Raw genomic sequence first — 15,954 nt, 5'->3', positions numbered from 1 at the left:
GAGTTGTTAGCTAAAACATCTGGAGGCCTATAAATTTCCCACCCCTGCCATGGCACACCATGGTATGAAATATTTTGATTAATTGGAGGGAAGAAGGGGAGTGATAGGTAAATAGTACTGCTTTTCGTGATGTGGGGAGGTGATGCAGTCTTTTATCCCTTCTCTGATTCCACAAACCAAGACAGATCCTTCCTCATTTAGCAGAGTGCAATGAAGACAACTGTAAAGGAATGATAGTGTAGAATTGCCTTGCTGAAGCACACCAAGGTTCATCTAGCCCAGAATTTTCTTTCCAACATTGCATGGCCTACTTCATGCCTCTGGGAAGCAGGGCAGGAGGGCGATGGTTTCTTCCATTATTTCTCCCCAGCATCCAGTACTCAGAGGAATATTGCGAGTAAATGATTTCAAATTCAAGGTGAACAGACGACAGAAGACCACTAGGTCAACGTGCAACATCATTCTGGTTTATTGTTAACAATAATAATAATAATTATTATTACAATTTTTTTTAAAAAAACAACACTGATGGAAATGGCTGGACACAGCTGCTTCAGCCCTCACCCCACATACATTGATCTTTGCAGACCCTGCCAAAGGAAGAGATTTCTGCCATGTTCAATCATTCACTCACTCATTCATGGGTTCTGGGCATGGCTGTTCCCGCAGTGCAAAATAAGAAGGGAAATGATAATAAAAATGGTGCACACAGATAACAAGATAAATTAGCATGGAAGGGAGAGGGAAGAAATCTGTCATTTTCTTCGTCCCTTCCCATCTGCGCCGCCTCCTTCCACTCATTCATACTTCCATTCCCTCAGCCCACACTCTTTTCACCACCATGCTGCTAAAGCCACACCTTTTTGCTTTCATACATTTTCCAGTCCTCCCTTCTCTCAAGTCTGCAGACTTTCCCCGCAGATGAGTTGTGCCATTCCTCGAGCCATTTAACAGAGCAGCTCCCCTCAAGTCTCGTGAAATTCCTGTTCAAGAATTTAAAACACTTCTGGCTTTGTTGCAGACTTTCAATTAGAATGACAGACGATTTGCATTGCCAGCTCCAGAGGGTGAAATTGTGAGGTATTTACCAAGACTTTAAAGCAGCTCCAGGTGGGTGGGTGTTTTTTTTTTGGGGGGGGGCTTCCCTGAGTGGGCCTCTGTGCTCCTTATCGCTGTCACCACTGCCAATTAGCTTGCCCTCTGCCTCAGTGCTCAAAATGGAGGGCCACCTAGAGAGAAACTACAGAGGCTGTTGCTCTTCTTGCTGCTATTGCTGCTTGCTCACGCAGAGAGGGCCGATGAACAGGCAGTGACAATGAAGAGGAATGGTAGTAGCTCCCCTACTGAACAAATATTCTTAGCAGATGTCCAATGATACTGATTCCTGATGCCCCAAAGCCAACAGGGAGCCCAATGAAGAGGTTTTGAAGAAACTCCAATACATTTTCCACATGGTTTGACAGAAACGAGTGCCGCATTTGCCAATAAAACTCTAGAACGATGCATTGGCATGTGGCTTGGCTTGTTTGCATCAAGTCCTGTGGGCAGGACGCTGGGATGTGCCCTCACGTTGCGTCAGCCACCCTGTCTGAAAGGGCCCCCTGATGGTCTCTTGTCTGAGGCTTCCCCCAAACGCTGAAGCCAACTCTGGAGAGCTGACAGCAAGTCGAACTGCGATTCTTTTGCATTCAATCAGTTTTGAAAGCCGTTCCCTGTTTAGTCCTTGGGTCTGCTTTTCCCCTTTCAAAATGGTGCGCAGCGAAGAATGGCCAACACTCATCAAGACGGTTTGTAAAGTAACAATAATTTAAAAACACATGCACCTATTTGTCAAAATACCACTTCATTTTCTGACATTCAACTTGCCTCTGTTCATCTCACTTTGTGCCTGCTCATTCAATCCCATGAGTTCTGAATCCTGAACAGGAAATGGACATGACTAAAACAGGAAGCTGCACTTTCCTCCTGACTCCACTCGGTTCACCATCACCACACACTGCTGCTTCCTCTTTTTTATGATGCCAAGCACAAGCTTGGCTGTCTCCAATATGACCGCCCCCTGCCTGAACTAAAAAGAGAAAGAAAAACTCCCAAATAGTAACAAGCTCTGTCTGCATGCAGAGATAGCCCTTCCCCGTTCGCCCTCAGTTCCATGCCTTAATACGAAGTGCTCCTGCTTTAATAACACCCAGAGACCCTCCCCGTTGGCCCAGGTACATGCCTTATTACTTGCAGCTCTTGCTTTAATAACTAGAGCTATGCTGTTTTGAATGGCTTAAAAAAAACACCAGTTACACCCCCCCCCCGGCTACAAAGTCTTCTCCAATACTGATAGGCTGTGTGCCAACATAATTACTCCCCTCTCAAAGATAGTGCCTCCCACCCCTTATTCTCCCCTGAAACATATGGCAGCTATTAGAATGTATTTTTTTCTCCTTTAAAAGTCCTCACGGACAATATCCAGGTACTTTACTAAAAAAAAAAAAAAAAGTAACCTGGAAATTACAGAAAAGTCCCTCAGCCCAGTGAGGGTTTCATCAACCATCGTTTGGGTGATAGCAGGAAGATAAGAAAGAAAGACATCAGCCCTTGTTTGAAACAGCAACGGTGTGTTTATGAGGTTCAGTGCTCCGCTTGCGGGCAGTTTTTAAGAAATTTCTCTAAATCTGAGACGCTGTTGCACCAGAATCCTTGTCAGCTGGCAGTGTAGAGATAGGAAAAGGATTCTTTGAATCAAACCCGTGTGGCAGAGTTGAGAGCTCCCTCTCTACCATCTAGATTGGGGAGCATCTCATATGATTCGGAGCACCCACTGCTGTCTAGATTTGGGATAGTCTTTTTTTATTGGGGCAGGGCGTCCTCTGAGATCCTGTTTTCAGTGCCAGAGTTGAAGGGGGGGGGGGGGAAATACCAAAGAGGAAAGGGTAACTGTCTCTCTCTCTTCCTGAAGAAGAAAACATATCCAGAGCCTCTAGGAAAAGGGTGGCATTTCCCAGGCTTTCTTGGTCCCAGGTTCTTTCCTTGGTGTGTTGGCCAGTGGAAGATGGAAAGAGATTCAAGATCCAGCTGAAGTATTCAGAATGTGGTGTGAATCCTTAAAATATATTCCAGCCTTCCCTGCTATGGAGAAGGATGAACAGGGTTACCGCCGACAGGACTCATCTGGAAAGGGGAAGAGAAAGAACAAGGTGCTGTTTGTATAATGAAAAAGCACAAAGAAGGGAGCCAAAGAGTCTTGAGTTTTTGCATCCTCCACTAAATCCAGGTTTTCCAAGCACTGAATCAAGTGTCTTTGCACTTCCTTAAAAGGGCCACTAGATGGAACATCCAGTATCAGCCCCTAGGGGCCAGTTTTAAAAAATCCTCCTCTTGACTGCTAAAAGACTGATACTACAACGCTGGAAAGATAAAAGATCACCGCCTGTAATGCAATGGATTGAAGACCTAACACAACTAGCAACATTTGAAAGAGTGATATATAGGCGTCATTCATGAATGGAATTATATTTAGATATTTGTTCTTTATTATTCTGTCTTTACTGAAGTTTATGTGTAATTTACACCTCCACCCCCTTTTTAGAATGTTGTAATCTTTGAAACTGCCTTTAAAATATGCAGTTATACTTGCATTTTTTTTTGTTTTGTTGAAACTTACAATAAAAAATAATTTTAAAAACCCGCTTCATTTCTAACACTCCTAAAGAAAAGCATTTCTTTTCTTTTACAAGCATCTCAAGATGCCACAGCTTGCTGGGATCTAGAAGCAAGTTGGAGTTTTATCTAGGGTGACCATATGAAAAGGAGGATAGGGCTCCTGTATCTTTAACTATTGTATTGAAAAGGGAAATTCAGCAAGTGTTATTTGTATGCAATGCAGCACGTGGTGAAAATCCCTCTTCATCATGACAGTTAAAGCTGCAGGAGCTGTTAAAGGTACAAGAGACCTGTCCTCCTTTTCATATGGTCACCATAGTTTGATCTTGCCCCAATATAGCCTGTTCTTAATCCCACATGCTTAAAAAAAAGGCAGATCAACAAGCTAGATTCCCAACTTTCTTTTTGTTGCTGGGTATGTTTCTAGACCTCATGATCACCAATAAAACACTGAAAATATGTAAGTACTTTCTGCCATAGGCTCACTGAATGAACCTCTTTTCAAAGTGCTTGGCCTAAAGAGACAGATACAAGCAGGAGAGAGCTCTGTTTGGCACAGAAACACAGCCATTCCTTCTTACCATCATCATGAGTTCAACTGACTCACTAGGGTTTCCTGCATTGGCAGGAGGTTGGACTAGATGACCTTAGAAGTCCCTTCCATAAGAACATAAAAAGAGCCATGGATCAGAGCAAGGATCCATCTAGTCCAGAACAGTGTTCACACAGTGGCCACTAGCTGCCTGTGGGCCACCCACAAATAGGACTTGAGTGCTGTTCTTGTCCCAACAACTGGTATAAATAGACGTGCTGCCTCTGATACTGGAATTATCTCTAGGTCTCTTCCATGAGCACATGGATTCTACCACCATTACAGTAAACAAAACTCATTTTAAATCACACAGAAGTCTCCATTTTTAATCACATTAATTGATCATATGAACTGAACCAGTGTCCTACCATTTTATACTGCAGGTAGGAGATTGGATGCCTGAAAGCTGCCTCACAGAAAATACTGCTCCCTCCCCTTCCCAAACATATCAGACTATTATTATTATTATTATTATTATTATTATTATTATTATTATTATTATTATTATTATTTCTATACTGCCAATAGCCGAATCTCTCTAATAATGGCTAAAGGCCCATCGCCACATACAAGCGTCATTTTTATGTGCAAGGAGTGTTTTCTGTGGGAGAGCATTCAAGCACTCAATCCCCCATCTGCTGCCTCAAATGATACGGTCTAGCAATAGACCCATTGAAGCTCTTGTGTGATGTTTTCACTCTTCGTGAAGCCTGGCAGTTGGTCTACAAGTCTCTCCCTCCAATCAGCATAGACTGTTTCATAGAATCATAGAATAGTAGAGTTGGAAGGGCTTATAAAGCCATAGAATCCAACCCCCTGCTCAATGCAGGAATCCACCTTACGGCATCCCTGACAGATGGTTGTCCAGCTGCCTCTTGAATGCCTCTAGAGTGGGAAAGCCCATGACCACTCCAGGTCATTGGTTCCATTGTCGTACTGTCCTTACAGTCAGGAAGTTTTTCCTGATGTCCAGCTGGAATCTGGCTTCCTGTCATTTAAGCCCATTATTCCGTGTCCTGCACTCTGGGACGATCTAGAAGAGATCCTGGCCCTCCTCTGTGTGACAACCTTTCAAGTCTTTGAAGAGTGCTATCATGTCTCCCCTCAATCTTCTCTTCTCCAGGCTAGACATGCCCAGTTCTTTCAGTCTGTCCTCATAGGGCTTTGTTTCCAGACCTCTGATGATCCTCGTTGCCCTAACTTGTCTAAGCCCACCTTGAGTCTCCGAGCCAGGGGAAAGAACCTGGGCCTGGGCTAAGAGTAGGGATAAGGGGTGGGTGGGCAGCACTTCCCTGATTGGCTATGATCCAGGCACCTATCTACAGAGGCTACCAGATACTCACCCACAATGAGGGGTTTGGTCCTCAGCAGGCCAGGGAGGCCCCGGTGAAGCAGTAGCAGCTCCTCTTCTTCCTCTTCGTCATCCCCATGGGGGTTGCTGTAGGCCAGAGGCTCTGACTCCTCTGGAGGCCCAAACTCCTCCAGAAGGGAACCCTCTGATGGGTATTGGAAGGTCCTCTCCAGCTGGTTTTCACTGAATGAAATCTTAAACTACATGATGGAAAGAGAGAGGTGGGGGAGGGGGTTAGATACCAAGTCCCAAGTTCAGCCTGCTCTCTGTGCTCTCAGATATGCCCCACCCCATCCTCTCCTGACCATGCAAGATCAGATCACTGGACCAAGCTCACAGGAGATTCACGGTGCAATCCTGGACATTTCTACTCAGAACAGGTCCCACTGAATTCCATGGGGCTTACATCATCCTAGGTTAAGCAGACATAGGATCGCAGCCTATTTTAAGGTGACCATATGAAAAGGAGCACAGGGCTCCTGCATCTTTAACAGTTGTGTAAAAAAGGGAATTCCAGCATGCACCACCTGCTCTCTTTTGTATCTGGTTACTCTAGCTAAAAAGGGCAGGGCTCCTACAGCTTTAACTGTTCTGAGGAAAAGGGAATTTCACCAGGTGCTGCATGCATGGATACAAATGACACCTGCTGGAATTTCCTTTTTATACAACTGCTAAATATACAGGATTCGTCCTCCTTTTCATATGGCCACTCTAGACTATTCCAACTGGTCCCCTTCTGTTCAGACATGATAATCTAGCACATATGAACCACATGCAAGTTGTATGCGCTACCAAGGGTGACTGTGATGCATCGTGAGTTTCACCTGTCTTTTTTTCCCCATTTAAAATTTTTTGAAGAGAAAATTTATAATGATTACAGAGATATATTTAGAGGGGAAAAGCAAAGTCAGAAATACAGAAGCAAACAGAAAAGAAGCCCAAATTATGTGTGTGTGTGTGTGTGTGTGTGTGTGTGTGTGTGTGTGTTTTTTGTTCCTGGCTCTCATGGCTCCAAATATCAAAAAGTGTTCAGTATAAAAGACAGCAGCAATTTCAGAACAAACATGTTTCCAAATAATGTGGCTGTTTTAAATTTTGATTCCTAACCTGTCCACGTCTATCCCAAAAGTTCAGAGTGAGTAATGACATTTTAAATAATGAAGAACTAGAACTTTAACAAGTAAAGAAAAAAAAATGTTTAGAAAAGGAACAATTCAGACAAATCCTCCTTAGGTCAGTTTTCGCACACCCTGACAGTTGCGACTTTCAGAAAAATAGTAAGTACATACAAGTAAATTATGCAATTACATATAAGAACATTCCAAAGTCCATACAGTATCATAGTTTTCTTAGAGCAACTCAGTGATCACAAAAACATAATCTCTGAGCTGGCCTAATAAAGGGATTATAGTATATGGACTTTGACATTTTTCTTTTAGCCAGCAAGGCTGCCGTTGCGTTTTTGTATACAAGTACATTGTACCACACAGGTAAATTAGCTGCAGCCCTCCGCCTTGTGTGGTTGTCAGTTTGCCACTTCGCCCTGAAATGTTTATCAGTGTTGGCAATGAAATATTTTAACAGCAAGAGCAATTTGCCCGTGGAATAAAAGTGGTTAGAAGGATTTATTTATTTATTTACAATATTTGTATCCCGCCCTGTATCACTAGGATCTCAGGGTGGCGGACAGATAAAATCATACAATATAAAACAATAAATATACACAGCTAAAAGAAATTAAACCACGAATCAAGTTACAACCAGTATATAATTTAAAAGCAATAAAAACAATTAAAATGGTTCAAACAATGTGCAAACTTGGCGAATTTAACCATTATAGGCTTTGTTAAAAAGCCATCTTTTCACTTGGCGCCGGAATAAAATCAGCGTTGGCGCCAGTCGGGCCTCCAAGGGGAGGGCATTCCACAGTCAGGGTGCCACAACAGAGAAAGCCTTCTCCCATAGTGAGGGAATCTCCTGTGTAGGAGGTTTCCAGAAGCTGTTTCTGGCAAAGATCTTGCTTTGGGGCAGCAGGTGAAGCTATGAATATGAAATATACTAATAGTTGTACAGAAGAGGGAATTGCAGCAGGTCTAGTTTGTCTTGCTGAAATTCCTTCTTCTACACAGCTATTGCTGGTGCAGGAACCCTGTCTTCTTTTGCATTTGCCCACCTTACTGGTCGCCAGGGACATTGGTAAGCCCGGCCCCATGCAGCCCGGCCCTGAATCTATATTCCGGGTTCCCATATCTGTTCCGCAGAGTGTCCCTTGGTGCCAATAAAAGTCTTTCCCCCCTCTCAACTTACTTGCCACACTGGGGGCAATTGTCATGGGGATTAAAACTGGAGAGGAAAGGGCTAACTTTCCTTATCCCACATGTTACAATACCGCCTCCACCCCACAAGTCTTCCCCTGTACGGGAACTAAGCCTAGGGGGGACACACTTTTTTTCATTGATTTAGGTTGATTGGGTCAGGATGCAAAATTAACCAACAAATTCATTTAATTGATTGGGATGAGAAATTAATTGGCGGGCTTAGCCTCCTGTGAAATTTAAATAAACCATAGCAATTATTTGCATATATAGATTTAAGTTACCATATGCAAGTTTTATGTAGACTTGTGTCCTGTGGGTCTGGGCCCTGAATCTTTTAAGTACCTAGCAATGCCCCTGCTAGGGGTGTATCCTCACTATGAACTGGATTTTATATTTCCCAAATGGGGGAATCCAGCATTTTCTCCTTTCTAGTTCTCAGCAAACCTAGGGGCAGCTGCAGGTCGAACCACGACATGACCTGCAGAGCTGAATTGAAATGTCTGCAGCCCCCTCCTCTCCCATACTTCATCTTTGGACCTGAACATGCAGCTGTTCTGATTTCATCAAGTCAGATTCCCCCCCCCCCCCCCATTACTCAAGTCCTCCAACCTGCTTTTTGTAATATTTTGCCCGATAAAGAGATTTGGAGATCTTGGAAGCTTGCACAATTTTTGAGATCTTTGGGTTGGCCTAATAAAGGTATTATATGAATATGGATTTTGAAATTTTTCTTACAGTCAACATGCATGTCTATGTCTGTGTGTGTCCGTGTGTGTATAAGTTGTGAATTACTTTAACTGATTGAGGTCTTCCCCAATAATGCCATGAATTGTAGTTTGGTGAGGTGCTTATTTGGTTACAGTTCCTTAGCACCGCTTCCCGAAGTAAAATAACCCAGGGTTTCCTGGGAAGAGGGAATTATTATTCAACCAGATGAAATGTATAGCATTGATATGCCTTGACATTCATTTAGGTCCCTTCCCATTTTCTCATTCTTTAAAAGGCATCAGTGCCTGATGGTCCCGTAGTGATAACAAGGACTTTCAGAGGCATCAGGGCAGGTGCAGGTGCAAACAAACAGAGTTGCTGCCCATTCATCATTTTGATAGATTGTTCTTCTTTGGGGAGGCAGAGGGAGTGAGTCGTAGAGCATCTGCTTTGCATGCAGAAGGTGCCAGATTCAATACCTAATGGCTCCAGTTAAAAGCATCAGGTGGGAGGTGATGGAAAAGATCCTTCTCTGCCTGGATCCTAGAGAGCTGTGGCCAGCCACAGTAGACCAGCCTTCCCCAATTGGGTGCCCTCTATATATTTTAGAATTCAATTCCCATCAGCCCCTGCCACTATGGCCAATGGTTATGAACACTGGGGAGCTGCAGTCCAAAACATCTAGAGAGCATCAGGTTGGGGAAGGCTGCAGTAGATAGTACTGGATTACATCGACCCCCAGAATAGCTGTTTTTATAAGAATGCTGTGTTTTTATGCTTTTTGTGTTTTTCAACTTTGTATATAACTGCCCAGAGAGCTTCGGCTATGGGGCGGTATATAAATGCAATAAATAAATAATAAATAACATGACAGCCATGCCGGATCAGTCCAAAGGCCTACCCAATCCAACACTGTGGTTGCACAGCAGCCAACCAATGATTATGGGAAGCCAAGAACAAGGCATGAATGCAATTGCTCCCTCTGCTCTGACCGGTTAGCTTCCTTTAGATCCGTTCATAATTAGAAAACCTGAGGAGTTTGTCCCTGCTTTTTTCTTTTTCTTGGTTTCCCATGTGAAATCCAATCTCAGCGAACATGTGGCATGGGAATGGCAGGTTACAGGATCAAGTGTTTGCCGCTGGCCCGGAGGATGATCTGAAGAGGCATCCAAGGCATATCTGCTGGTGAAGCTGGGCAGGCCTGGCTGTTTAAACTCCCTGGATTGGGGTGGGAGTGGGGGTAATTGGGGGACCACATTTCCTAGAATAGGGAATGGAGGATGCTGCTGAGTCCTTTGGAAGAAATGCCTGGCAATTTTAGTAACTACACAGAATTCATCAATGTGGCTTTTATTGCTATACATATGCTTATGTGCCAACAGTCCCTCTTTATCAGGGATAGTCCCTAGTAAATGGCTGTCCTGATTTTTTGCCTTTTGGTTATGGTGCATGTACGTGCTGCAGAACTGGCATTCCTGAGTTCTCCACCTGTTCCATTGAGCATCTCCAGTGCAGCCTTCTCCATCCTGCTGCCTTCCAGTCAACCTGGACTTCAACATCATCTCCAGCCAGCACAGCCAATAGTCGGGAACGCTGGAACCAGTAGTCCAAAACATCTAGAGGACACCAGGTTGGAGGAGACTGATCTAGCAGTTAAATCACAAAAGGGTCCCGGCATGGATGCCTAACCAGAAAATAAATGTTGAATGTGTTTGGGTTGCAGCAGTAACTACAAAAGGATCCACTGTGAGAACAAACATTCATTTTTTTTCTTTTTAAAGAAAGCTGTTAATTTAGCAGCACTGCAGACACCAGCAGTGAAGTGTAATTGTATGTGTGTGCATGGCATCCAGCCAATTCAAAAGGGCCTGAATGAGCATTGCCACGCAGATGGGATACATAACCGGATACACACCCCAGTTGGCTACACAACACAGAAGACAGTCTTCAGGCACAGGCCTCTCTTGCCAGAAATCAAGAACTGGCAAGTGTTAGATCACTTCCAAACTGGGAGAGGACATTTCTCATACCTGTAATAACCAATAGGCATGATTGTCTGGCTTTGCAGTGAAAAGTACTGAAATGGTGTGACTTAGATAACCCTGATTATATTGTGGTCGCAATAACCCCCTTTACAATATGCTTGTTTTGCTATTCTTGCCCAGAAAAGGGATCAGCTATCTGTAACTGGCCAGGTGAAAAAGTGGGAAGTTTAATGACAAGACAAAAAAAATGAAGGACTTAGAATGACAAAGGGGGGCTGAAGAGGCATCTGTGCCTAGAAACTAAAAATAAAGTTGGTTGCATAGCCAGGTAAGCCATTCTACTCTCACCTGCAGGGATGTGTCCTCCTAACCATCACCGCCACCCGCCACCACCGCGCTCAACCCCCCACTGGCAAAATACAGAGCGGAAGCCTCAGGAGATAAATCTTGGAGGAAATAAGATTAAACTGCCCCACCCCAGTGGAAGGAGAGTAAAAGAGAAGGGAGGGGGGGAGAGAGAGAGAACATTCTCAAGGGCAGATGTCCCATCACGGCATGCAGTAAAGCAAGACGGTCAGAAATAGAGTGCAGGAGGCGATGGAGGACGCAGAATGCACTGCCTGGGGAAAAAGAAACAAGGCTCTCTAGCCAATGTTGAGCCACCGATGTCTCTTAGGAGGAGCAACTATTCACAGCAGTTACTGCCATTACCAGATGTTTGGTGTCAACAGTGTGCACAGTCCCACCTCCTGCCAAGAAAGCCTGCAGCCTAGAGTAGATGGACAAAATCACGCTGGCGGAGGAGGAGGGAGGTCAGGGAATGGCAAATGAATGGAATGATGGGGAGCCAAGCAGTACGGTGACCGAACGCAACAGAGACCAAGGCTGTTGTTCCTTTAACACCTGTGGCCCTCTTGATGTTGTCGAATTACAACTTTCACCATGCCTGACCATTAGCCAATGGTATCTGGGTCTGATGGAAGTCCCACAACTTCTGGAAGGCCATAGGTTCCTCATCACTGAAGAGGGAATTTTGATCAGGTAGTTTCTCACTGGCAGGACAAGATCAGCTTATGAAAACTGTGTTTTCTACAGGGCACAGGAAGTTGGGGTAGGTGGGGAGGAGAGAAAGCAGAGCAATGTTGTCCAGTTGTGCTACTGCCCAAAAATCACTCAGGAAAGATGGCTGCAATGTATACAAGGCATGCCTATGCAAAGGTGGTGTCAAGTGTCCAGGTGTACCATTGCTGTCTGGTGAGAGCCAGGGGCAGTGTTGTAGTGCAGTGGTGGGCAACTTGTAGCCCTCCAGATACTTTGGTCTACAACTCCCTCCACATTGGTTTTGCTAGCTAGGGCTCACAGGATTTGTAACCCAAAATGTCTGGAGGGCCACGCTGGCTGAGAATTGTGGGAGTTGCAGTCCAACTCATCTGCAGGCCATCAAGGTTGCAGAATGCTGCTGTAAGGACTGCAAAGCACCTAATTTATTGCATTTCAGAAAGTCCTCTATAAATGATTAACTGCAATGTTACAAACCTGAGGCTCTCAAGCTCAAAATAGCCCATGGAAAGCCACTTTCCATTTGCTTTCAAAGCAGGCAGTGTTCCTCAGGTTGTGGTAGGGTGACCATATGAAAAGGTGGACAGGACTCCTGTATCTTTAACAGTTGCATAGAAAAGGGAATTTCAGCAGGTATCATTTTTATGCATGCAAGCCCTGGGGAAATTCCCTTCTTCATCACAACAGTTAAAGCTGCAGGAGCCCTGCCCTGCTGACCAGATACAGAAGAGGGCAGGGCTCCTGCAGCATTAACTGTTGTGATGAAGAGGGAATTTCACCAGGTGCTGCATGCTTACAAATATCACCTGCTGAAATTCCCTTTTCTCTACAACTGTTAAAGATACAGGAGCCGTGTCCTCTTTTCATATGGTCACCCTAGGTTGTGGCAATTGAGCATGAGGCCCTCCTGCCCCAACTGAACCCCTGCTTCAGTTTTAAGGTTCCCGTTGCTACTTTGAGCCACTACCGCCGCTCTCTCTCCACCAAGCCCATTTCTTCCCAGTCCCCCTGCCCAGAGTTTAGCAACCTAGGGGGTCCTTGATCTTATCTTCTTCCCAAGCAGTTCCCATGGAAATTAATCCGAGCTAATCTCAATTAACTGAAGTCTATTAATGACCCAGGGTAGGGGATGGGGGAGGAGCAGGGCACTCAAATCCAGGCAGGGAAGAGAAGAGGGTTCGGGCTGGTCCTGCTCCTGTGCTTTTAACAACTGCTTGATCCGCAGAAAGCAACAGGTGGAAAATTTACACCAGCATGGTGGAGATAAGCAGAATTGCTTGCTTAAGGTCTACAAGTCAAGCTGCTGTTCCAGCTGCAGGAGCAGCAATAAAAAAGCTAGCAAAAAGGGCTGAGCAAGAGCGGATCTACACAGAGTCGTGAAGGCGTTCTGAAGGCGCTTGCGTGCGCCTCCAGGGCGCCCCGAAACTCTTTGTGTAGATCCTGCCTACCTGCCCAGAAGAGGAGGAGGAGGAGGAGGAGGAGGAGGAGGCGGCCCCGCATCGTCCCTCACAGGGACGGGGCGAAAAGTTCCGGGCTCGGCGGCTTCACTGGGGAGTCCTTGCCGCAGAGGTGGGCGGCGGTGGCGGCAAGGACTCCCCAGCGAAGCCGCTGAGCCCAGGAACTTTTCGCCCCGTCCCCGTGAGGGGTGATGCGAGGCCTCCTCCTCCTCCTCCTCCTTCTCTTGACAGGTAGGCAGGATCTACACAAAGAGTTTCGGGGCGCCCTGGAGGCGCATGCAAGCGCCTTCAGGATGTCTTCACGACTCTGTGTAGATCCGCTCCAAGGGAGAGTTATGGAGCCAGATCTAAGGCTTGGTCCCTGCATCAAAATGAGATGTAAAGAGTTCAACGGTGATCAAATGGGAGGGGGTTTAAAAACATATCTAACATGGCCAGGTACTACAGTACTGCTTTATCATGGTTTATAACACTATTGGCAACTGTTGGGGTCCAGGACACACTCCATATGCTGTTTTCAAAGTGTTATATCCTGCTTGGTGCAGATCTGAGCCATAGAAGGTTTAAAAAATTGGTATCTCCTTCTCTCCCCCACTCAGTGCAAGCCTGACGTCAGAGTCTGCTCTATCACCTCAAGTTTAGAACATAAGAAGAGCCCTGCTGGATCAGACCAAGGGTCCGTCTAGTCCAGCACTCTGTTCACACATTGGCCAACCAGCCATCGGCCAGGGACCAACAAGGTAGGTCATGGTGCAACAGAACCCTCTCACCCATGTTCCCCAGCAACTGGTGCACACAAGCTTACTGCCTCAAACACTGGAGATAGCACACACCCATCAGAGTTAGTAGCCATTGATAGCCTTCACCTCCAGGAATTGATCCACCCCCCTTTTAAAGCCATCCAAATTGGTGGCCATCACTACATCTTATGGTGGTGAGTTCCATATGTGCTGTGTGAAGTTTCTTCTACCCTCATTCTGCTACATGAAGTCCCGATCTGCACATGCAAAGAGAATGAGTGGTAATGAGACGGTAGAACAGACGGTTCCACTTCAGACTGCAAGCCCTCCTCTACGTAAAAACTAAACTAAAACCTCCCCACGAATAGAAAGCAGGGGAAAATAGATATATTTAGCTCTTTGCCTGCTATCTTAGATGTCTATTTGCAATGAGGGGTGTTTTTCGTTTTTACCATAGGAGAGCATTCAAAAATGGAACCACCCACTTGTGGTCTGAATGGTACAATCAATTCCACCGCCTCGAGATTCTTCCTCGGGTGTTAGGCCAGGCTCAGGCGAGAGAAAGGGAGGCAGCGGCGAAGAAGCAGGGGGTTACAGCAGCTCTTGTTTAACAAAGGGAACAGAGGTCTCAAATGGAAAATGTCTTGTGGAATAGGAGCAACCCCACAAAAGGAGTCTGGCAGAAGAGAGGCAGAAATATGAGCCAGGGACAAGGCAACCCACCATATTTTATTATAATTTTATTACGGATTTTACTGTGCCTTTAATGGTTGTGCAGCTATTAGCAGCTCATCGCACTTATCTCTGCTTGGAAAACTTCACCTGCTGATTCCTGCATAACACACTGCTATTAAAGGCACAGAAGAAGTTGAGTCTTTAGCTTGCTTGCTTGCTAGTTCAAAACATTTGAGCAAGGGCTTTATCCAGGGATGGGGAACGTATGGCCCACCGTCTATTGTTGGGGCTCCAATTCCCATCATCCCTCATCATTGCCTATGTAGGCTAGGGCTGTTTGGAGTTGTAGTCCAACATCTGGAGGACCACATGTTCCCTAACCATCCTAATCCCAGAACCCATTTTCAGTACTAGGCCTCAGCCCCTGTAATGTCTGAAGTAATGGCTACTACAGAACATGTGCAGAGTGCCTTTCCCATAGCACTGGTGCAAAGAAAACCTGCTATTGGTCTTACTCTCAATGTCATGATGGGATGCGATTACTTAGCGCTGATGGGCAGCGAGTCTGTCCATGTTCAAAGGAGTATAATTACCAGTTTATTACATATCCCTCAGAAGAAGTAAAGAAATCGAGGGCAGTTTTGAGGCCTGGCACTTTGCCCTTCTCACTTAAAACATTTTTAGGAAGTTTTTAACAATGTATATTATGTTTTAATTCAGTTTTATGTATTTTATATTTACTGTTGTTCCCCGCCTCAATCAGAATGGAGAGGTGGGTAAGAAATAAATTTATTATTTATTATTATTTCCATATGAACAAAGGCCAAGGTTATGGCCACTGAGGTGCCGGTGGGAATATGGGTATGGGCCCTTTCTGAATAATTTAGGCTATTCTAAATAGTTTTTCTTCTTCATTTAAACAAATGGTGAGGAATGAGCAGCCCTCCGGATGTTGCTGGATTGCAACTTCCATCAGCCTTAGCAGCATAGCCAATGGTGAAGGATAATAGGACTTGCAGTTCAACAACTTCTGAGGGAAGCACACTTTCCCCATCCCTGATTTAAACTAGCACTTTTACTTGAATAGCTTATGGGAAAGTGTTCAGGGCTGTTTTCTGTGCAATTGCTCACAAAGAGCATTCTGACTAATGTGTACAAAGATACTGGAATAAATAACAAGCCCAAGGCCCTTACATTTAAATTTAATTTTATTTGCATTTTTTTTTAAAAAAAAATTCTACATCTCCCAACCAGTCATGCCGGTTGTAGGACTTTCTTTCTGTCTAAACATGCAAAGGATTGTGCCTTAAGTAACTTTAAACATCCTGGACTACCTGGATTTTTATTCTGCGATTATTCCATATCCAAGCCAAGCCCCTCTAACTACAATATTTCTAGTTACCGGCTGGCACAAG

The 15,954-nt window shown here is 44.9% G+C and overlaps 1 protein-coding gene across 1 annotated transcript in view; it reads right to left on the bottom strand.

The window, feature by feature from the left end:
- Nucleotides 1–445: 445 nt before the first annotated feature.
- PPP1R18 (protein phosphatase 1 regulatory subunit 18) overlaps nucleotides 446–15,954 on the bottom strand; it is a 45,937-nt gene continuing 30,428 nt past the window's right edge. Inside the window, exons 3-4 of the mRNA XM_063122266.1 lie at nucleotides 5,590–5,797; nucleotides 446–3,162 (exon numbers count right to left, since the gene is read on the bottom strand). Coding sequence (XP_062978336.1) covers nucleotides 3,143–3,162; nucleotides 5,590–5,797 — 228 coding nt within the window. The 3' untranslated portion in view covers nucleotides 446–3,142. The remainder of the gene's footprint in view (nucleotides 3,163–5,589; nucleotides 5,798–15,954) is intronic.

The sequence above is a fragment of the Elgaria multicarinata genome, chromosome 3, assembly GCF_023053635.1.
Source record: "Elgaria multicarinata webbii isolate HBS135686 ecotype San Diego chromosome 3, rElgMul1.1.pri, whole genome shotgun sequence".
In the NCBI taxonomy this organism is placed as follows: domain Eukaryota; kingdom Metazoa; phylum Chordata; class Lepidosauria; order Squamata; family Anguidae; genus Elgaria; species Elgaria multicarinata.
The sequence above is the reverse complement of the archived record's forward strand: the minus strand, read 5'-3'. Positions and strand labels throughout refer to the sequence as shown.